This window comes from Schistocerca cancellata, chromosome 5, assembly GCF_023864275.1.
Source record: "Schistocerca cancellata isolate TAMUIC-IGC-003103 chromosome 5, iqSchCanc2.1, whole genome shotgun sequence".
NCBI classification, from domain to species: Eukaryota; Metazoa; Arthropoda; class Insecta; order Orthoptera; family Acrididae; genus Schistocerca; species Schistocerca cancellata.
In genome coordinates this window covers 775,791,129-775,815,193 of record NC_064630.1, presented here as the reverse complement: position 1 = coordinate 775,815,193, position 24,065 = coordinate 775,791,129, and the positions used below count along the sequence as shown (strand labels likewise).

At 45.5% G+C, this 24,065-nt stretch overlaps 1 protein-coding gene across 1 annotated transcript in view; it reads right to left on the bottom strand.

The window, feature by feature from the left end:
- Positions 1-24,065, bottom strand: part of LOC126188939 (1-phosphatidylinositol 4,5-bisphosphate phosphodiesterase gamma-1-like) — a 240,376-nt gene that overhangs the window by 50,824 nt on the left and 165,487 nt on the right. The window contains 2 exon segments of the mRNA XM_049930682.1: positions 7,675-7,878; positions 12,986-13,207. Of these exon segments, the coding sequence (XP_049786639.1) occupies positions 7,675-7,878; positions 12,986-13,207 (426 nt within the window).

Sequence of the window (24,065 nt, the reverse complement as noted above, 5' to 3'; positions counted from 1 at the left end):
AAATTCCGCAACAGAAGTAAAAATTCGTGCAGTTAGGAAGAAAACTTCTTCAAAGCATAGCTGATACTCATTCATGTTTACTTACTTGACGGTACTGACATGTCGCACTTGTATACAGTGCACGTGCTGCATCTCCTTCCCAAATTCCTATCTAGTACACCTGCTACCTCCCTCCAAGTTGGTGGTCACCCTTCCCCACCCCACTCTCCCAGCTCCCTGTTTCCTTTCTCCCATTTCCTACTTGATTCAATACAATCCCTTATTTACGTTAACTTGAAGAATTGCAGTCCAGGCACTGTGTATACTCCAGCACAATATAATTGCCCAAGTGTGTGTGTGTGTGTGTGTGTGTGTGTGTGTGTGTGTGTGTGTGTGTGAGAGAGAGAGAGAGAGAGAGAGAGAGAGAGAGAGAGAGAGAGAGAGAGAGAGAGAGAGAGAGAGTGGTGGGGAGGAGGGCGTCATGTGCACACACAAGCAAGCGCAAACGAGCTCAAAGGATTCATCCAAAAGTTAGTAGTTTCCAGTGGTTACACATGACTCAACACCTCTATTATCCAGCTAGTTGTTACCCACACACCTAAATTATAACAAAAATGGAAATTCCTGGGTGAAACAATATCTAAATCACTCACCTATAGCTGAATGAAGTGTCACACATACACACACATAACAGAAAACAACACAGACACGCCCGAATGCACCCTCCAACAGTGAAACTGATTGTGAGCAGTTGCTTGGCCAGATAAAGGTGGGGAGAGTGTAGGGATGGACACATGGGGCAATGAGGGTGTAGTGGGGTAGATGAGTCAGTAGCTGCACAACAAGATGAAAGGAGTTCCGAGGGTGTATCATATAAGAGACACAGAGAATAGAAGAAGGGTGGAGAGCAAGGAGAGGATGGTGGACTTGAAAAGAACAAGGAGGGGCGGCAGAAAGAGTGAGTGGGAGGGAGAGGGGGGAAGGGAGTGTGGGGGGAACAGAGAGTGGCGGCGGGGGGGGGGGGGGGGGAACGGAGTGGGGGGGGGAAAGGAGAGTGGCGGGGGTGACGGAGTGGGGGGGGAAAGGAGAGTGGCGGGGGTGACGGAGTGGGGGGGAGAACGGAGTGGGGGGAACGGAGTGGGGGGGAGAACGGAGTGGGGGGAACGGAGTGTGGGGGGGCAAGGGAGTGTGTGTGGGGGGGGGAGCTAGGGTGTGGGGTGTGAGGGAGTGTGGGGAGAGGGGACGAAGACAGTGGCGAAGAGGGTAGGAAAAGAGTGGAAGAGAGGGGATGGTGGGAAAGGAAGAGAGGGGATGGTGGGAAAGGAAGAGAGGGGACGGCGCGGGGGAGGGGACGGCGGGGGGGAGGGGACGGCGGGGGGGAGGGGGACGGCGGGGGGGAGGGGACGGCGGGGGGGAGGGGACGGCGGGGGGGAGGGGACGGCGGGGGGGAGGGGACGGCGGGGGGGAGGGGACGGCGGGGGGGAGGGGACGGCGGGGGGGAGGGGACGGCGGGGGGGAGGGGACGGCGGGGGGGAGGGGACGGCGGGGGGGAGGGGACGGCGGGGGGGAGGGGACGGCGGGGGGGAGGGGACGGCGGGGGGGGAGGGGACGGCGGGGGGGGAGGGGACGGCGGGGGGGAGGGGACGGCGGGGGGGGAGGGGACGGCGGGGGGGAGGGGACGGCGGGGGGAGGGGACGGCGGGGGGGAGGGGACGGCGGGGGGGGAGGGGACGGCGGGGGGGGAGGGGACGGCGGGGGGGGAGGGGACGGCGGGGGGGGAGGGGACGGCGGGGGGGGAGGGGACGGCGGGGGGGAGGGGACGGCGGGGGGGAGGGGACGGCGGGGGGGAGGGGACGGCGGGGGGGAGGGGACGGCGGGGGGAGGGACGGCGGGGGGAGGGGACGACGGGGGGAGGGGGACGACGGGGGGGAGGGGACGACGGGGGGGAGGGGACGACGGGGGGGAGGGGACGACGGGGGGGAGGGGACGACGGGGGGGAGGGGACGACGGGAGAGGGGACGACGGGAGAGGGGACGACGGGAGAGGGGGACGACGGGAGAGGGGACGACGGGAGAGGGGACGACGGGAGAGGGGACGACGGGAGAGGGGACGACGGGAGAGGGGACGACGGGAGAGGGGACGACGGGAGAGGGGACGACGGGAGAGGGGACGACGGGAGAGGGGACGACGGGAGAGGGGACGACGGGAGAGGGGACGACGGGAGAGGGGACGACGGGAGAGGGGACGACGTGAGAGGGGGACGACGGGAGAGGGGGACGACGGGAGAGGGGGACGACGGGAGAGGGGGACGACGGGAGAGGGGGACGACGGGAGAGGGGGACGACGGGAGAGGGGACGACGGGAGAGGGGACGACGGAGAGGGGACGACGGGAGAGGGGACGACGGGAGAGGGGACGACGGGAGAGAGGGGACGACGGGAGAGGGGACGACGGGAGAGGGGACGACGGGAGAGGGGACGACGGGAGAGGGGACGACGGGAGAGGGGACGACGGGAGAGGGGACGACGGGAGAGGGGACGACGGGAGAGGGGACGACGGGAGAGGGGACGACGGGAGAGGGGACGACGGGAGAGGGGACGACGGGAGAGGGGACGACGGGAGAGGGGACGACGGGAGAGGGGACGACGGGAGAGGGGACGACGGGAGAGGGGACGACGGGAGAGGGGACGACGGGAGAGGGGACGACGGGAGAGGGGACGACGGGAGAGGGGAAGAGGGGAGAGGGGAAGAGGGGATTTTGAGAGTGGGGAGGATGGAAGAGTGGCAGAGGGGGTGATGGGACAGGTGGCGAGGGGGTGATGGGACAGGTGGCGAGGGGGGTGATGGGACAGGTGGCGAGGGGGTGATGGGACAGGTGGCGAGGGGGTGATGGGACAGGTGGCGGAGGGGGTGATGGGACAGGTGGCGAGGGGGTGATGGGACAGGTGGCGAGGGGGTGATGGGACAGGGGGCGAGGGGGGTGATGGGACAGGGGGAGAGGGGGTGATGGGACAGGGGGAGAGGGGGTGATGGGACAGGGGGAGAGGGGGTGATGGGACAGGGGGAGAGGGGGTGATGGGACAGGGGGAGAGGGGGTGATGGGACAGGGGGAGAGGGGGTGATGGGACAGGGGGAGAGGGGGGTGATGGGACAGGGGGAGAGGGGGTGATGGGACAGGGGGGAGAGGGGGGTGATGGGACAGGGGGAGAGGGGGTGATGGGACAGGGGGAGAGGGGGTGATGGGACAGGGGGAGAGGGGGTGATGGGACAGGGGGAGAGGGGGGTGATGGGACAGGGGGAGAGGGGGTGATGGGACAGGGGGAGAGGGGGGTGATGGGACAGGGGGAGAGGGGGTGATGGGACAGGGGGAGAGGGGGTGATGGGACAGGGGGGAGAGGGGGTGATGGGACATGGGGAGAGGGGGGTGATGGGACAGGGGGAGAGGGGGGTGATGGGACAGGGGGAGAGGGGGTGATGGGACAGGGGGTGATGGGACAGGGGGAGAGGGGGTGATGGGACAGGGGGTGATGGGACAGGGGGAGAGGGGGTGATGGGATTATGGGAGACGGTATTATGGGAAAGGGGGAGAGGGGATTATGGGAAGATGGGGAGAGAGGATTATGGAGGAGAGGGGGGAGGGGGATTATGGAAAAGGGGGAGAGGGGATTATGGGAAGAGGGGATTATGGGAAAGTGGAAGATGGGGAGAGGGGATTATGGGAAAGGGGAAGATGTCATGTTGGGAAAGGGGAAGATGTCATGTTGGGAAAGGGGAAGATGTCATGTTGGGAAAGGGGAAGATGTCATGTTGGGAAAGGGGAAGATGTCATGTTGGGAAAGGGGGAAGATGTCATGTTGGGAAAGGGGAAGATGTCATGTTGGGAAAGGGGAAGATGTCATGTTGGGAAAGGGGAAGATGTCATGTTGGGAAAGGGGAAGATGTCATGTTGGGAAGGGGAAGATGTCATGTTGGGAAAGGGGAAGATGTCATGTTGGGAAAGGGGAAGATGTCATGTTGGGAAAGGGGAAGATGTCATGTTGGGAAAGGGGAAGATGTCATGTTGGGAAAGGGGAAGATGTCATGTTGGGAAAGGGGAAGATGTCATGTTGGGAAAGGGGAAGATGTCATGTTGGGAAAGGGGAAGATGTCATGTTGGGAAAGGGGAAGATATGTTGGGAAAGGGGAAGATGTCATGTTGGGAAAGGGGAAGATGTCATGTTGGGAAAGGGGAAGATGTCATGTTGGGAAAGGGGAAGATGTCATGTTGGGAAAGGGGAAGATGTCATGTTGGGAAAGGGGAAGATGTCATGTTGGGAAAGGGGAAGATGTCATGTTGGGAAAGGGGAAGATGGGGAGAGGGGATGATGAGAAAGGGGGAGAGGGGAGAGAGAGGGAGGTATGACTGCAAGGGGGTGGGAGGGGGAGAAAGCATTACACAATTTGGATGGAGAAGGACTGTTAGGGAGAGAAGAAAGAAGGAAAACTCTGAAGTGAGGTAGTGGGAACAACTTAGCAGAGAATTAGCCCAGGGGAACCGCAAGAGCACAGGATATTCTATAGAGTCAATTGCCACCTGCACAGTTTGATGTAACTAGTGCTGGAAGGGAGTATCCAAATGGTCCATGAAGTGAAGCAGCTGCTGAAGACATTCGTGTTGTGTGTCTTCAGCATCTAGACTGCCAGGCTTGTGGTTTGCCATAGTTTGGTGGTGGCTCTGCATGTGAGTAGACAGTTGGTTACTTGTCATGCCCACATAGAATGCTGTCCAGTAATTGCAGCATAGCTGTTACATAGCCCTGCCTTTTATTGGGCAAGAAATGGCTGTGACTGGACTGCAGTAGGAGGTGGTAAGTAGGCAGGTGGGTGGGAGGGAGGGTGGGTGGGTGCATGGATGTATAGGACAGGTCTGGCACCTGGGATGTGCAGGATTTGGAGCAGGATTGGAATATGGATGGACAAAGATATTCTGTAAGCTGAGTTGGTTACCGAACACTACATTGTGTGATGCCAGTAGGGTTTTGGGCAGGATATCCCTCAACTCAGGACATGATGAAAGGTAAGTTGAAGTCCTGGTGAAGGACGTGGTTGAGCTTTTCGTGGCCACAGTGATAATAGGTGTTTAGAGGAGAGGTGGTTGGTCACTGTTTAACAGGTTTACTAGTTTCACAGGAGGAGAGGGCACGGGAGATCTGTTTATGGACGAGCTGGATAGGATACTGTCTATCAATAAAGGCTCTGGCAAAGTTATTGGTATATTTTGAGAACTCCTGTTTCCCACTGTAGGTGAAGTGACCACAGGTGGTGAGGCTGTAAAGAAGAGGCTCCCTGACATGCAATGACAAAGTGGAGGTACTGATTGTGATTAATGATTAGTGAACTTGATATGAACAACATGAAGATATATTTATTGAGTGATCTGAGAGGTGGACCTGACATCTAGGAAGGTGGCTTGTTGAGTTAAGAAGACCCAGGTGAAGTGGATTTGGGAGTATGTGTTGAGGTTATGGAGGAAAGAGCAAGACTGACCTTGCCATGAGTCCAAATAATGAAAATATCATCAATGAATCCTCTGCTATCTTGTTTACCTCTATCTCGCCTTACCTTTTCCCTCTGCTGCCTGTCCACACTATTCTTTTCCCATCCAGATCATGTACTGTATTCTCCCAATATGTCTCCCTATCCCCATCCACACCCCATGTGGGCTCTCATTCTCCCCCCCTTTCCCCTCTTTCTCTCTCCCTCTCTCATACCCCTTTTTCTGCACCTCTCACTGTCACCCTCTTCATCTCCACATTCCTCTTCTTTTCCCCCTGCCTTTCCCCCACCTCCTCCCTCTCACTATATGCCTACCACTTTAACTTCTTTAGTCTCGATATGTAGCCGCTGAATCATCTGTCTAAAGGCCTGGCTCATACTATCCTGCTACACTTCCCTTGCTTCGTGTGCCCTTCCCTACCCTCTCCCCACCTCTCATCAACCCACAGCCCAGGAAACTGCTCTCAATAATCGATACTCGAAAAGCAGTCTCGCCACAGGATGGTGCGTTTGAATGTCTGTGTGGCTGCTAGAAAAGGAGCAAAAGCTTGAAAGGTAGTGTGAATACTGTTTCCTGTTAACAGGAGCTTATGGGTGTCACACCAGTCTCCTACAGGTGAGTGGTTATCTTTCTCTTATCTAACATGCTACTCCTAAATTATTTAAATTCAGGAAGAACTATACTGGTTAAGGAAAGGAAACCTACAATATGACTAAGATAATAAGTGTTTGATCACAAACTCTAATTAAAAATCCTTAGGATGGATATCTGGCATAGTCAACGGGGCAACTGATAAGGGCTGATTGGTTAACAGTCTCTTCCCAAACACCTTATCTTTTGACATGACATGGACAGGACTTATTCCATTCATCTTGAATGACTCCAGTTCAGGTAGATATATGCCTGTGAATGAAGAGATGAAGGAAATCCATGACAAATTTTCTTCCAGTGTGTATTATTTAAAACATTCCATTTGTACCTGATCTGAAAGAGGCTTGCAAACGTTGTGTACGATTAACAACCTGGGGAACAAAGTCTCCAATAGGCAGCAAGTAAAATATAAGGAAAGATGGTCATGCAGACTTCCTAGGATGGCATGCACAATTGGGAGTAACTCCCAGCATTGAGTGTGAGGTGAGAGGTAGTTAAGTGGGGGTGTAAAGCTGCAGATGTTAAACGTTCCGTGAAGTAACATTACATGTGCGGAGTTCATATTCCCATCATTAGGTGCTCACATCTCAGCCAACACACACACACACACACACACACACACACACACACTCACTCACTCTTAGACAACTACTAACGCTAGATTAATATTATAGTTATTATTACAGTAGCTGTGGGACATCTTCAATATAAAATACAATTGTAACTTCATGAAGTCATATAATATTCGTCAGTCAAAACTAACAACTGGCCTGTAGGATCTTCAGAGCCTGAGCCACCCCTGCATGGAAATGGGAATACACTTAAAATGTGTGTAACTAGCTGTGGCGTATCAACTCCACTGCTGAAATCTCTGGTGGCTGTGATGTAACGTGACACATATCTGTTCTTATTATCTATTCTTTTTTCTTACAGTTTTTGAATTAAATTTCTTTAATTTTCTACACTTTATATTTTTTAGGACAAGTAGTAACAAAATATGGAATATATTAGTAACAATGCTGTTGTTTTTAAAGTTGTTACTGTACATGCCAAACACATTGTATGTATATACAAATTGTGATTGTATATTACGGTAATTTTAAAACTAAGATTGCTCACTGAGTCTTATTAATGGAATGTACAGTCCATCATAGTATCTAGATAGTGGACCATCAAATTCTAGCAGAGAGAGAGAGAGAGAGAGAGAGAGAGACCTCATAGTTACATAACTGTTTTATCATATTACGTGGAACATTTCAGTTACTTACCAGAAATACAGACTGTGATTTTGGGTCATGTAAATGAAGGGGGGAAAAAAAACCTATATAATTTTGTTCTTGTACTATGTTCCCAGAAATAGGAGTTGGATCTGTTGTGTATTTCAGGGCTATAAAATGTTGATAAACTAAAAATAATAACATTATTTGATGCACATCTCCACTGTATGGTGAGTAGCAACTGTACTTTTCATAATACTGTCAAAAATAAATGGAATATATGTATACAGTACCTGATGATATTTCAAGAAGAATTTTGTCTCTTGCTGACATATCAGTTTTTCAGCTTTAGTTTCAGGAAATGATGACATTTCACAATGATTGAAGCCTCTCCTGAATTTTTCCATGTTAAACGCTACAGATCGACAATAAACTATCAAGTCAGACATTTCTTTGGCTATTCTTAGTTGCTTCTCCATTTCCTTATGTTGATTTTCCTGAAATGAAATATGAAATATTTTACTGAGCATAGTTTGTCAAATCCTTCAAAACAAATATAAGTCTTAAAATATATACTAGAGAATTAAAGTGAGATGAACTAATGGGATCTAAAATATATTAGGTGTCAAATGTGACTGTTCATCAGGAGAGAAAAACTGGAATTAATGCTGCAGTAAAGGCAGAGATATAGGCATGATGTACAGAAAATACAAATCACATAGTTTTCAACCAAACAGCCCTCATCAAAGATTTACTGTCGTACACTCGTACTCTCTGCTGGAAATATCACTTTGCCAAGAAGAAAAATAATCCTAATCCTACTCCTAATGATCCAAATTGAACCATGCCTGGAACAGTTCCGTCCTCTGTCACAGCGGTACCCACCTCCTCTTCCTCAAAATCACCCTCTCCAAAACTTCCAGGAATTTCTCACTTCAAGCCTTGCCTCTCAATCCTTCTTAAAAAAACCTTAATCCTGCTCCCAACATCACCACTGCTGAAGCCCAGGCTATACGTGATCTGAAGGCTGACCGATCCATCGTCATTCTTCCGGAGGACAAGGGTTCCACGACCGTGGTGCTTGATCGTCGGGAGTATGTGGCTGAGGGACTGCGTCAGCTTTCAGACAACACTACATACAAAGTTTGCCAAGGTAATCCCATTCCTGATGCCCAGGCAGAGCTTCAAGGAATCCTCAGAACCTTAGGCCCCCTACAAAACCTTTCACCCAACTCCATCAACCTACTGACCCCACCGACACCCCGCAACACTACCTTCTACTTACTTCCTAAAATTCACAAACCCAATTATCCCGGCCACCCCATTGTAGCTGGTTACCAAGCCCTCACAGAACATATCTCTGCCTACGTAGATCAACACCTTCAACCCATTACATGCAGTCTCCCATCCTTCATCAAAGACACCAACCACTTTCTCGAACGCCTGGAATCCTTACCCAATCTGTTACCCCCGGAAACCATCCTTGTAACCATTGATGCCACTTCCTTATACACAAATATTCCGCATGTCCAGGGCCTCTCCGCGATGGAGCACTTCCTTTCACACCGATCACCTGCCACCCTACCTAAAACCTCTTTCCTCATTACCTTAGCCAGCTTCATCCTGACTCACAACTACTTCACTTTTGAAGGCCAGATATACCAACAATTAAAGGGAACAGCCATGGGTACCAGGATGGCCCCCTCGTACGCCAACCTATTTATGGGTCGCTTAGAGGAAGCCTTCTTGGTTACCCAGGCCTGCCAACCCAAAGTTTGGTACAGATTCATTGATGACATCTTCATGATCTGGACTCACAGTGAAGAAGAACTCCAGAATTTCCTCTCCAACCTCAACTCCTTTGGTTCCATCAGATTCACCTGGTCCTACTCCAAATCCCATGCCACTTTCCTTGACACTGACCTCCATCTGTCCAATGGCCAGCTTCACACATCCATCCACATCAAACCCACCAACTAGCAACAGTACTTCCATTATGACAGCTGCCACCCATACCACATCAAACGGTCCCTTCCCTACAGCCTAGGTCTTCGTGGCAAACAAGTATGCTCCAGTCCGGAATCCCTGAACCATTACACCAACAACCTGAAAACAGCTTTCGCATCCCGCAACTATCCTCTCGACCTGGTACAGAAGCAAATTACCAGAGCCACTTCCTCATCCCCTCAAACCCAGAAATTCACACAGAAGAACCCCAAAAGTGGCCCACTTGTGACAGGATACTTTCTGGGACTGGATCAGACTCTGAATGTGGCTCTCCAGCAGGGATGCGACTTCCTCAAATCCTGCCCTGAAATGAGATCCATCCTTCATGAAATCCTCCCCACTCCACCAAGAGTGTCTTTCTGCCACCCACCTAACCTTCGTAACCTCTTGGTTCATCCCTATGAAACCCCCAAACCACCTTCCCTACCCTCTGGCTCCTACCCTTGTAACCGCCCACAGTGTAAAACCTGTCCTATGCACCCTCCCACCACCACCTACTCCAGTCCTGTAACCCGGAAGGTGTACACGATCAAAGGCAGAGCCACGTGTGAAAGCACCCACGTGATTTATCAACTGACCTGCCTACACTGTGAAGCTTTCTATGTGGGAATGACCAGCAACAAACTGTCCATTTGCATGAATGGACACAGGCAGACAGTGTTTGTTGGTAATGAGGATCACCCTGTGGCTAAACATGCCTTGGTGCATGGCCAGCACATCTTGGCACAGTGTTACACTGTCCGGGTTATCTGGATACTTCCCATTTACACCAACCTGTCAGAACTCCGGAGATGGGAACTTGCCCTTCAGTATACCCTCTCTTCGCGTTACCCACCAGACCTCAACCTCCGCTAATTTCAAGTTGCTGCCGCTCATACCTCCCCTGTCATTCAACAACATCTTTGCCTCTGTACTTCCACCTCGACTGACATCTCTGCCCAAACTCTTCGCCTTTACAAATGTCTGCTTGTGTCTGTCTGTGTGTGTGTGTGTGTGTGTGTGTGTGTGTGTGTGTGTGTGTGTGTGTGTGAGCGCGCGCACACGCGAGTGTATACCTGTCCTCTTTGCCCCTAAGGTAAGTCTTTCCGCTCCCAGGATTGGAATGACTCCTTACCACCCTCTCCCTTAAAACCCACATCCTTTCGTCTTTCCCTCTCCTTCCCTCTTTCCTGACGAAGCAATCGTTGGTTGCAAAAGCTTGAATTTTGTGCATGTGTTTGTGTGTCTATCAACATGCCAACGCTTTCGCTTGGTAAGTTACATCATCTTTGTTTTTAGATATATTTTTCCCACGTGGAATGTTTCCCTCTATTATATTCAAATCACACAGTTGAATAGAATGGAATTAAATATTGTAACATGTGAATAACTAGAACTAATTTTCAGGGTGCAGAGATTAAGGAGAACTGTAAGGATATTAACAGCATCAGTAACAATTTATTCACCATCTTGATGATACAAAATAATGTTGTACACCAAAGGTTGGTATCAAAGACTAAGTCAATGGTGCAATCTTTATTTCTGCACAGTATCTTTTAATGTGACATAACTCTGCCAATCTTTAACAAATAAGGCAGGATATAGTTTCAATAAACTGTGAAGTTGCTACACAAAGTAAAACTATCAATGGCTTTACTGAAACTCAGAGTCCCCTCACCCCAAGTACATTAAACCTATGGTATTGTATGGCTCCAGTTTTTACCCGATTCGTCTTTCTTATGGGGTTATTTAAAATCTAAGGTATATGGAGCAGAACAATACACAAATAGAGAACTTGAGAACATTACATTTGTCAATAAATCATGCCTGTGATGGTGGTGATGTTAGATTTTGAAATGGATAATTTTATGCAGTGGCTTCAACAGCGCGTCAGGAACAATGAATGACATCATATCAATACGGTCATCAACATTACTGCTGATATTCTGATGTTTAACTGTGTGGATGCACTTCCCTCTCTTTTTCTGTCTAGACAACATCGATTCAATAAATAACAGGAACAGTTGTACAAAAAATATGAAACTTCAATAATGTTTGTGCTTCTTTGTTATTTTTTGGTTATGTCCTAGAAGTATTATCTGATGGGATAGGCATGCTTGTCTCACAAATGGGATGCTGGGAATCAGTGAAACAAGATGGCAGCATTCTTGCAGGTTTGCGCCGTATTGGAGCAGTGGAGTGTCACTAGATTTAGGTTATCCAAAGGATTGAAACTGGTCAAAATTAACTGTCAGATTGCTGTGCAATATGGTGGAAGTTGTTTGAGTCTAACACAAGTGTACATGTTGGCACACAGTAGTTCAAACACAGTGTAACAAGTGCTGATGATTCCCCGTATACAGGACGTTCTGTCTGTGTCATCATGGAGAATGACATTGCAAGAGTTGATACAGGAAAATGGGCATTATTTTGAGTGATATTTCAGCAACAATGAACATTAGGGTTGGATCAGACCACCATATTCAAGAAAGTGTGTGCGAGTTGGGTTACAAAACATCTGATATCAGAAATGAAAGAAAGGTGCTTGGATGTATGCAGAGAGACCTGAAGTTTGTCTGCAGCTGCATCACCCCTCTCAGATTGCCTGGGTCTGACACCTTTAAATTATCACTTTTTTAACACTCTAAATAATCTTCTAGTGGCTCAAGGTTCACAGATGATAACAAAATCCAAGCAGTGATGCACAACTGGTTATGCACACACCCACCCAAGAATTCTTTGCAGGTGGAATTGAAAAGCTTGTCCATCACTGGCATAAGTGCCTGCAACTTGCAGGGGATTATGCTGAAAAATAAACAAGTACTTTATTCTATTTTTGTAATCGATTCTTTACAAAAATTCAATTTTTTTATTGAATGAACCTTGTGTGTAATGTTTTTTTTTCCCCCTCTGCCTTGCCTAATACAAGTAATATGCTGGAGGTGGCACAGAGGAAGCCTAATGTAGGCCAACAAAACAACACATTGAGCAGCACTACACTGCACTGTCCTGCCACATCAACCTCCCCCCACCCCTCCCTCCCACCCCTTCCCACTCCTCCCCATCTTCCACGACTTGTTCAATAATGCTATGACTATGAGTCTAGTGCAGAATTGGCTTCTTGTTACATATGTAACATGACAGCATCCAAATCATGGTGATTCTTACCTATGAAAGTGACCAATTTCAGTCACCTATGGAACTACTGTCACATTACTGGAGTTTCTAAATAAAATAATAGAAAAAAATTAAGGTAACTGAAGGTCTGCAACGAAATATTTGATGTAATTGAAGCCTTAAAATAAGTAAATAAATAAAAAAATGATAATAATAATAATCTTTATCAGGAAAGTGTTCTTTCAATATACACTTTGTGGTTAATAAGTACATGTTATGCACATCAGTCTCAACTAGTTTTTGGAATTCAAGTGCTGCTTATATATTTTTTTATGTTTTCTGTATTTCTTATAGAATGATGAAATTAAGAAAAAAAATACTTTGTTCTGATATAGTCTAGCGTGCTACAATGTCACTGAAAAGAAATTACTAATTTCCCACAGTTGAACATGGATTTATTTTTTTAGTAAACAAAACTAAAATCTTTCAACAAATACATACCCGTACACTGGCATTTTGTGCCACTTCCTTAATGGCATTCCTCCATTCAACAGCAAGTTCTATCCTAGGTACAGCTACTTCAAATACTGAGCACATGTTTGGATTTTGTATACGTAGTACCCACTCCAGTCCTGGGCGGTCATTTCGATGTACTTCAACAATAGCACCCATCACATCAAGGCTGCCCTTCTGAAGACTGCCAAGGAGTAGTGAATCTGAAGACTGTAAAGACATAAAAAATAATTATCTTTTAACACAGATGGGAAAATTAAAGAAATTACTTATTTTATTAGGATAAAAAAATAGTATGAGGAAAGACAACCCCTCTGAACTCTCTCTCTCTCTCTCTCTCTCTCTCTCTCTCTCTCTCTCTCTCTCCCCCCTCCCCCCCTCTCTCTGACTGGTTGTTATACTCATACCATCATTTGTATTCCACCTGAGGTTTTTGAATATCATATGATATTTCTTTATTACAATTAAAACTGTTTACTTTCAGTGCGAAGCATACATCATTAAATACCATACAAAAAAATCATTGCCTCCTTTTAGCAATTCATAATAAACTCCTTTATCATACGTAAACTGTGTTGTCTCTTCCGCATATTGAATTCCCTGCTTCTTTATTATAAGTGACTTCCTTTTGTACAATAAAAAGCTTTTTGTTATTGTTGTTGAAACAAAATAGTTTAGCAGTTCAAATGAACACTGCATCTCACTGAAAGGATGTATCTATAATTTAGATCTTTGAAACACGGGAAACTGTCTCAATTTATTACACCTTTTAATTCCCACAAGTTTTTTTTTCTCCTTTTGTAAATGCCACAGTTTATATAGTCAGTTTTCCTGGCAGTAGTTGGCCAAAAAAATGGTTTGTTACCAGGTTTGCATTGTATTTACAACATTAGTTTCTGGATGGGCTGTGACCTAGGAAAATTGTAGTAGTCATAAACTGTTGTAGATGTGTTGGAAAAGAATCAGAGCTCCAACCGCTAACAGAAAGCATTGAAGCTCAAATTGTTATAGGTACTGAAACCTGACTAAAGCCGGAGATAAGTTCAACTGAAATTTTTACAAGTGTTTCTATGATGGAAAGTCTTCACGAGTTTGCTGCCAGATGATGATGTTTAAGTTCCACAATATTTCCTCGGAGCAACTGTCCAATATCCTCAGGTGGTTGAAACTTGCTGGTGGATAGGTTCGAGTAGTCATACCTCGCCACCAGCAAGGTTCAACCACCTGAAAATGTCGGACAGTTGCTCTGAGGAGATACTGTGGCATTTGCTCAATGTCATCTGGCCACAAAACCATGAAGACTATTTGCAGTATATCTGCCGGGAAAGCTTGAGAAGTCAGATCTTATGGTGTTCAGAAAGGATAGATTAAATAGTTAGTTGGGGCATATTTGCTGCTACTGAAAGTAGTTTATTTTATAGTGAAACTGTGTGTGTGTGTGTGTGTGTGTGTGTGTGTGTGTGTGTGTGTGTGTGTGTGTGTGGGGTACTTATGGGCACTCAAACGTGAGGTTATCAGTGCCCTTACACTTATTAAAAAAAAATGAATGAGGTTAAATTTCTAAAATTGTTGCACACATTGAGGAGCAAATCTATAAAATGACAGTCGTTCACTTTCTTCCACCTTACTCTCTTTGAGCTGCACAATCAACCTATCTCATATGCCTGGGGACAACTGAGAAAGTGTGGAAGGTGCTACAGTTGGCATTAAAACACATGTAAAACCACAGGAGAGCTGAAAGAAAGGCACAGGGAGACGTAACTGGCTGAGGACTTACATAAAACATGAGAGCCAGTAATCCTGTTAATATTAAGACCATCTTGCTAAAATTTTCAGAAACAGGTTGGACAAATCACAAAACCATAAAAGCCTCACACCTGTTTGAACATCACGTAAAATAGAGGGCAGGTCTACCGGAAAATCTGCTGCTGCCCTCTCGTCCAAAAATAAAAAACAGTCTAGTAAAATGTGGCAAACAGTGATCTGTACGCTGCAGGCACCACATATTGAAGGGTCCTCTCGCTGGAGAAAAAGCCGTGCATCAGAGGACTATAGCCTATGTGAAGACGAGTGAAGAGGACCTCAACCTGTCTCTAGGACCGGAAGGAGGTATGCCACGACAGTGTAGTGGGCTTTACAAGATGCAGCTTATTATCTGTCATGTCCAGCCATTTGTCTTCCCATCAACACGTGACTCTGTAACTCAACAGTTAGCTGAAAGGGTACAGGGGATTGGCACACTGAAATAACTGATGATCACAACATGCCTTCTTGACTGCTGTGTCTGCCCTTCCAATCCTCGCAATACCCATCAGCCCTCGTTACCAGCAGAAAGACACCTCCTTCCCCAAACATCGTAGTTGGAAGGAGGCATAATGGATTTACTGGACTACTTTATCTATTGGGTACAAGCATTGTAGAGACTGAAAGGCACTCACAGAATTGGAACAGATGAGGAATTTAGCACTCTAAGCACATCTCATCTGCTCCAGAGTCCGCAAGATTGCATATAATTCTGTGTCAAAACACAGTAATGTCTCAGGGCAGGCAGACCTTGAGCACACGATCAGGCAAAACAACAGAGCAACCAACAGAATCCGCTTGTTTCAACCCATGCATAAGGACAGATGTGGAGTAGTGGTGCTCAGTTAAAAGTCATAAAATAATGAGTTAAGAACATGTGCAGGAGTGCAATATCTCCTGTATTGCACCAAACCTAAAATTAGTCTGGGCCTCTACAGTAATCAGGATGGCACATGATTAAAACTGTGGATCTGGGCTTGTACGTGCTCCACACCAAGTGATTCCAGTACATTCTGCACACAGATTGCAAACAGCATTGTTGCTCATGGGCAACCGGAGAAAAGGTGATCCAGAGGTGGACAAGCAACAGTATGGTGTGCATGTGAAGTTGGAACTGCAAGGAGCATACATGCCTGACACACCAGGAGCTGCTGCTGAATGGTAAGTGATGGTTCCCCTACCTCAGCATAGACACTGGGTATGGGTCTGGCCCAGTAAGCACCTGTGGCCAGCCTAATCCCGCAAGGTGGATAGCGTCAATAATCTTCAGATAGGAAGTCCTTGCTGATTTGTGCCCTGTGTACCCATAATCTAGCTGGGAACGCAGAAAAGCCCTATAAAACTGGAGCAGACAAGCCCTGTCTGCTCCCCAAGATCTATGACTAAGGCACTTTATGATATTCACAGTCTCCCAGGTGTGGTATCCATGACAATTTGGAGACAAAAATGGGGCCCAGAAACCTCACCAAGTCTCTAAAATGTAGAATGGCATTCCTGCTATGCACCATGTCAGGTAAATTAAAAATAAGACAAAAAATGACTGAAATGGACACACACACACACACACACACACACACACACACACACACACACACACACACACACCTGCAGAAAACTGAAAACCCGCCTTTTGCAGCACATTCCTCTAACTTCTTGTAATCTCCCCCTCCTTCCTAACTGCATCTATTGACCACATGAGTCTTCTTATGAAGATTTGAGAGAAGCGAAGATTACAATAAACTTTCTAGTTTACTTAGCTCGTCATGAAGACATGCCTCCACTTCTTCTTGTCTAGCAGTCTGATTCTCGAAGATTTGAGTATACCATACAGTATTTTCATTTTCATTAACAAACATGATACACTGTTCACACAAAATACAAAAATAATTACGGTCACATCAGACGCATGTTTACAACTCTTGCACTCTGTGGAAACAATCATATTCCAAAGGGTTTACAATTTTTTTTTAACAAATGAATTTCTACTAGTTTCTGTTATATTATTACTTTCAGTTATTATTTCATAAATGAATCCAGAAATAAACATAACAACCATTACAGACTGCATAATTGACAATAGAAATTTTAAGTATGCCAATAATTTGTAATTTCAAATGTTTCTAAAAAAATAATTTTAACTGGAAATTCAAAACTAGTACCTATCGATAACAACATTTTATAAAGTAATTCACTTTCATAAATTTCAGCTTGAAATATAATGTACTGTGTATAAAATTATATGAAAGTTTTCAGAAAAGCAACTTGGATAATACTGACCTGTCCAAAATTTGAAAAATAATACTGGTATCAACAACTACTGTTGAGGATGATGATGATGAAGATGTTTGGTTTGTGGGGTACTCAACTGCGCGGTCATCAGCACCCTTACTCATTCCCAATCTGTACACAGTAAAATCTAGCTACTTTCATGAATGATGATGGAATGATGAAAACAGCACAAACACCCAGTCCCCAGACAGAGAAAATCCCCAACCCAGCTGGAAATCAAACCGAGGATCCCATAAGCCAGAGGTAGCAACACTAGCCACTAGACCATGAGCTGCGGACAACTACTGCTGAAGAAAAGTAATGCCGGAGGAAGATGTCTCATTATAATCAGCACAGTCAGTTGCAACTCATGAGTCACTACTGCAAGACTGGAGGAGGAACAGAAAACAGCAAAATCATCTAAGAATAAGGAGTACTGTATGGGACTCAATACCATGGACGTGATATTGTTTATGGCTATGACAAATAGGGTAACACTTAAAACACTGCCCAGAGGGACACCAATCTCCTGCTCAAAACGATATGACAACGTGTCACTGTCTCGAGACCTACAAAAATGCTGAAACAAGAAAGACCCTATGAAGATGGGGAGGTGGCCACAAAAGCCCCACTAATGGAGTTGCATGAGTATACCATGTCTCCACATTGTATCATACACTTTACTAATACCAAATAATATGTAAGACAGTGATGTTTACATAAGAAAGCTTGCTGAATAGTCGCTGTAGTAGGGTCAGGTTTATAGTGGACGAAAATCTCTGGAATTCACACAGAATGGCTTAGGGGTTGCCTGGTCTCTCACAACCAAACCAGATGACAGTTAACCATTCACTCAGGGTCTTTCCTACTCAGCTCATTAAGATGATAGTCCATTAACTATTGAAACATGTGCAGTCCTTTCCTGTATTGAGGAGAGGTATCAAAATCGCCTCTCTCCATGGGTTGGAGAAGTGACATGTCTGCCATATGAAATTAAAACATTTGAGGAGGATTTCCTTTGACACCGCTGGCAACTGTCAAAGCAAGCGAAGCTAGCAGTACCAGATCTGGTCATGATCAGGTGCAGTGTTTTGAGTCTCAGATAGTGCCGATCCCACCTCCCATATGGAGAAAAGGCAGTTGTAAGACTCGGAACTGCTGGATGTGAAATCCAACTTGCCCTGTTCTCACACAGTAGTGGAAAAATGCTGGAGCCTGGCTGGCATTAGATTTTGTAAATGCCTGCTGTCAACTGGGCAATCCTCCAGGAGTTGTTTGGAGACACCCCAGTTTCAGCACTGCTACTACTGGTATTTCCAGGAATTTCCAGGTACAGTTTGCCTCCTAAGATGACCTGAAGACTTTGGGATCGATAAGTCAGTGGCACATTGGATCATTCACGTAATGCGGTCCACCCATTCCTCAACAATGTCATGGCATTTAAAGACAGCCAGCTGGCTGAACAACATCCAGTTAGACCTGCTGGCCATCCACTTTAATAGCTTCTCTTCAGGGAAAGCTCCATGTAGTAGGAGAATGCAGAGTGGGAAGTGGGCACTGGAATGAAGGTTGTCATTGACTTCCCACTGAACAGAGTCTGCGAGTGCTGGAGAGCAGAAAGAGAGGTCAATGGCTGAGAGTAATCAAGAAACAGCACAGAAATGAGTGGGAGTACCTTTGTTGAGGATTCACAGCACATCATAAGGCTCTCCAAAACCAAACCCCAAGAGCAAGTATGGGTTGAGCCCAGCAAGACATCATGGGCACTGAACTCTCCCAGTAGAACAGTTCAATGGAGTTGTTCCATACAATCTGTGACAGCCTCAAAGTCTACTGCATCTTGCAGTGGTGGACACAGTGAGGAAGCAGTGATCTTCTGGCACAGATGAATTTCAGTGGCAACTGTTTGCAGGTTAGTAGCCAGGGGGAGAGCAGAGCAAAGCTGCACATTACTGACAAACACAGTGCCCACTCTCTTGGCCCTTTCCCCAGTTAGGTCATCCTTGCGATAGAGTGTATAGCCCCATAGTACAGGTGCAAGATTTAAGATGAACTTACTGCAAAAACAAGCATAGTGGGCATTCCTGTGTTAGGTGATTCAGTTCCTCTACATGCGTCTTGAAGCCATTAATGTTTCACTGCAGTATGAGAGCCATCTATCACAAGGATAGCACTTTCATCCTTACTTTCTGCCAGAGAAGGGTGCCCGCAATGGGTGAAGATACACTCCTGGGGTGAGATGATTGCCCCAGTCTGACATCAAGGTCCATCACCTCTGAAGAATATTCAAGAAAGACAAGAGAGGACGAGTCAAGATTGTCAGGATGTACAGTTCCCGTCTCCATTGGAGGAGAGGTGGGGCCGGGGGAGGGGTGTCTTCGCCTTTTACTTCTGTTTTTTGATCTGAGGGGGCTTTGGAGATACAGCTACAGAAGTGATAGTGACAACACTGTATGGTGGATCACACTGAATTTTTGAAGGGGGCGGGGAGTTCCACAATGTCAGAAATTGCACCTTTTCTGAAGTTCTTGGGGGAGGGACAGGCTTTGAAGCAACTGCAGCAACACAAGTGCATTGGCAAATGCAGGTACTAGTGCTGACACTCGTAACCTCCATTTGTATAGCAGCTTTGGTTTTCTGGAATAGCTGCTTGAGAATGGAAGCAAAGGAGGCAGAGAATGTAGGTGGCTGCATCACCTTGTCTATCTTTATGGTTTCACCATATAGGGTGTGCTTTGTTTTTATATCTCCCGGATCTTCCATTCTTCAAGGAAGATACTGCAGTTCCTACTCTGAACTGGGTGATTACCAGAGCAGTTGACACACTTTGGAGGAGGGGAACAACCAACTCTGTCATGGGCGACTTTACCACATTTGCCACAACAGGTTTCTCCCTTACAACCAAGAGTAGTGTGCCCAAAGTGCTGGCATTTAAAACAGTGCATTGGGTTCAGGAAATAAGGTTGTATGGCTAGGCAAAGGAATTCTGCCTTGACATGCTCTGGAAGTTTGGTGCTGATAAATGTAAGCATAAATAAAAAAAAAAAAAAAAAAAAAAAAAAAAAAAAAAAAAATAAGAGTCTGATTCGCCACCTCACCATAATGCTTTTCATAATGTTTTGCGTGTCAAAAATGTCTTCTCAGGACCACTCAACTTTCAGTTATACTCAGGGAATGTTAACCAGATCCCTGCAAGTCACAACACCCTTGCTGTAGTGCAATGTGTTGTGCAGTTCATTTTCAATTGTATACTCCTGAAGGCATTGAGCTTTCTGGAGGTTCTTTACTTGCTGGGAACTAAATGTTTCAACCAACAGAGTCCCATTTTGCAAGTGCTTTCAGATTTCAGGTTCTAACATTGTCCTCTAAATCTTTTCGTATATAAAATGGTGAAACTTTATCAAAACTGTACTCCTTTTTTTAACTATTATAAAGACATCTGACTAAGAATATGCATTCTGTTACCATTCACTGAGTTAGGAGGACTGACTGCTCAAGCTATCTTGTTAGACTGGGTGTTGGTACCTTCCAGTGGTCCATCCTATCTGCTGGGAGAAGGATGGGAAAATTTCAATGGATCCATGCTCGTCCAATGAACAGCTAAGGAAGTAAAAGTCAACCTACACAGAGCCCAGCTTGCCTGGGTACGTCTTATACAACTGAAGTGTGCCAGGTTTCCCATAGGCTGCCCACCATTCCGTCTCATCAGTGTGCAAGCACACCTTGAGACAGGTTTTTTTGTATAGCGGTTTCTACCATCCTCATGATACAGGCAGTCAAGCCAAGATCCCCGTTCCCTGTGACACACAATGTTCCACTGCTGTGCCGCATGGTGGTCAGTGACAAATACACAGAGCTCATGGTGACAGACAACTGGTTGCACATACCAGTTCCCAGCTCAGGAACCACAGGGTCACGAAGCCTGTATCCAGCAAATGAATGCTGAGCCCCTAAGAGTAAATTGAAACTGAAATAGTTGAATGATTCAGATATGGTAATGTTATTATTATGCTTTGTGGTACTAAAGTCAGACCTGACATTTACAGGAAGATAACCACCACTGATATACTGATCCACAGCTCCTCTAATCACCCTATCAAGCACAAGGTGACAACCTTCAGGTCATCTCTATACAGGCTCCATGTGCTCCATTGCAAAGGAAGCCCTCGACACAAAGAGTTCCAAATTATACAGTACATAGCCTACAAAACTGGTCATGACAGTGAATTCATCATCAACGGTATTAATTGCGATGACCTCAGAAAGATAAGAAAGAAAGCTAGCTTAATAGCCTGCAACCTTATCAATGCCAATGATCAGAAGGCTGCTGGTATCACTATCATAAAATTCCTTGTTTTGGCAATATTTCAGAAAAGATTGGAAGATAGTTATACTCCAAAAATAATGAACCAGCTTTCATCATTTATGGTAATGATAGTGCAAAGTATAGGTACATAGCATGTCACTTGTTCTAATATCATGCAACGGGGGAGTTTTGTGTCACTTGCAATGATTGCCCCATGCGGTACATTGAACAAACTGGCAGGAGCTTTAGTATCAGATTTAAAGATCATCTCGGGATTTCTAGCTCAAAAGCTGCTTCAAGTACCCACTTTTGAGAACTGAGGTATTTTGTCACCAGTGCCACAGTAACTTATAAATTTTACATTGAGAAAACAAGGGCCACACTTTAAACAACTTAGGAAGGAGCAGAATTATGGGATCCATTTGTCGTTTCCCACACCAAATCCTAAATGGACAAATGGAGTTAAAGCTCCATAGCATTTTGGCAAATTTCTACTGCCTAAGTTAGTTGACATTCTACTCTGTTGTTCTTTTACCCAGTTCCCTTCATTCCTCCAGTGACTTACCATACTCCTGGCGCCCCCCCCCCCCCCCCCAATCCCCCCTTATTATCCGATGTTTCTTGTACATATTTCTTTCAAGTTTTTTAAAAAAAATTTCTTATAACATTTTACAAAATTATAATTTCAGAATTTTAAAGTTTTAGGTTTATTTAGGGGACACCATCAGCAGATTTGTTCATTTTCTGCAATATATGCAGCTGGTGGTGATCTTTTAAGACTTTAAATGCCCTTGGTTTAAGAATTTCTGTTTCATTAGCACATCTAATGGGTGTTAATAATGAAAATAAATATAAATATCAACTGCCACTATTATATTCCACTTTTTTTTTAAATTTCTGTATTTCGATATCCCAGTATTTCTTGTTCTCATTTTCCATTTATGTGTTTCCCCAAAAGACCACCTATCATTCAGTTGTGCCCATGCATCATAAATGCATGTGTGAGCCATGTATAGGCTAGCTGTTGACTTTCATGCCGTAAGTAAGAGACAACATGCGGTCGCCTCCCCTGTTCCTCAATCACGTACTGACCAGAGAGGTGGTAAGTGTGTTTTTCATGTTGTATTTTCCTGTCAATAAGATATTTACCTGACACATTTTGTCCAGATTACTTAAAACACTCCTCGATTTTGCTGCAATAACTCCTTGGTCCTTTCAAGCTAGCTGCATATTAGTTCTTAATAGTTTTTATTAAATTTTCACTTTCTGAGTGGATCACTATGGTGCAATATGTTTCGGACCCATCCAACATGTTGTTGTTGTGGTCTTCAGTCCTGAGAGTGGTTTGATGCAGCTCTCCATGCTACTCTATCCTGTGCAAGCTTCTTCATCTCCCAGTACATACTGCAGCCTACATCCATCTGTATCAATTTAGTGTATTCATCTCTTGGTCTCCCTCTATGATTTTTACCCTCCACACTGCCCTCCAATACTAAATTGGTGATCCCTTGATGCCTCAGAACATGTTCTACCAACCGATCCCTTCTTCTAGTCAATTTGTGCCACAAACTTCTCTTCTCCCCAATCCTATTCAATACCTCCTCATTAGTTATATGATCTACCCATCTAATCTTCAGCATTCTTCTGTAGCACCACATTTCAAAAGCTTCTATTCTCTTCTTGTCCAAACTATTTATCATCCATGTTTCACTTCCATACATGGCTACACTTCATATAAATACTTTCAGAAAGTATCTCCCATTTCATCTTCATCTACATCCTCTTCCATATCCACAATATTGTCCTCAGGTACATCGCCCTTGTATAGACCCTCCATATACTCCTTCCACCTTTCTGCTTTCCCTTCTTTGCTTAGAACTGGGTTTCCATCTGAGCTCTTGATATTCATGCAAGTGGTTCTCTTTTCTCCAAAGGTCTCTTTAATTTTCCTGTAGGCACTATCTATCTTACTCCTAGTGAGATAAGCCTCTACATCCTTACATTTGTCCTCTAGCCATCCCTGCTTAGCCATTTTGCACTTCCTGTCGATCTCATTTTTGAGACGTTTGTATTCCTTTTTGCCTGCTTCATTTACTGCATCTTTGTCTCTTCTCCTTTCATCAATTAAATTCAGTATTTCTTCTGTTACCCAAGGATTTCTACTAGCCCTCGTCTTTTTACCTACTTGATCCTCTGCCGTCTTCACTATTCCATTCCTCAAAGCTACCCATTCTTCTTCTACTCTATTTCTTTCCCCCATTCCTGTCAATCTAACATATTGGATTGGAATCTATGCACCCAGCTGTTTTATTCAATGGTGTACCACCTTTCAGCAGTGTTTTATTTTGAAGCACAACGAATGTTGGGTACCAAGTTCTGAGCTTTATAGTTCTTAATGTTTTGGTTATATGAGTGCAAATATTTTAATGTTCTTATGTAAAGGCTTTTAAGAGTTTTTAAAAAACTTTTTAAAAATCTTAAAATATTTTTACAAGATTATATCAGTGGATGTCTTGGGCCTGTTATTCCTCCTTGATTTATTGTTGTGCGTGTGCGTTTTTTGTCTACTTCAGAAGAAAGCCTTTTGGCCGAATGCTTACTTGTTTAGCGTCTATTTGTTGTGCCTATCTGCAACAATAAGGTGAGTAGAAATCTACCCTTTTCATAATGCAGCCAACTAAATACTACAAT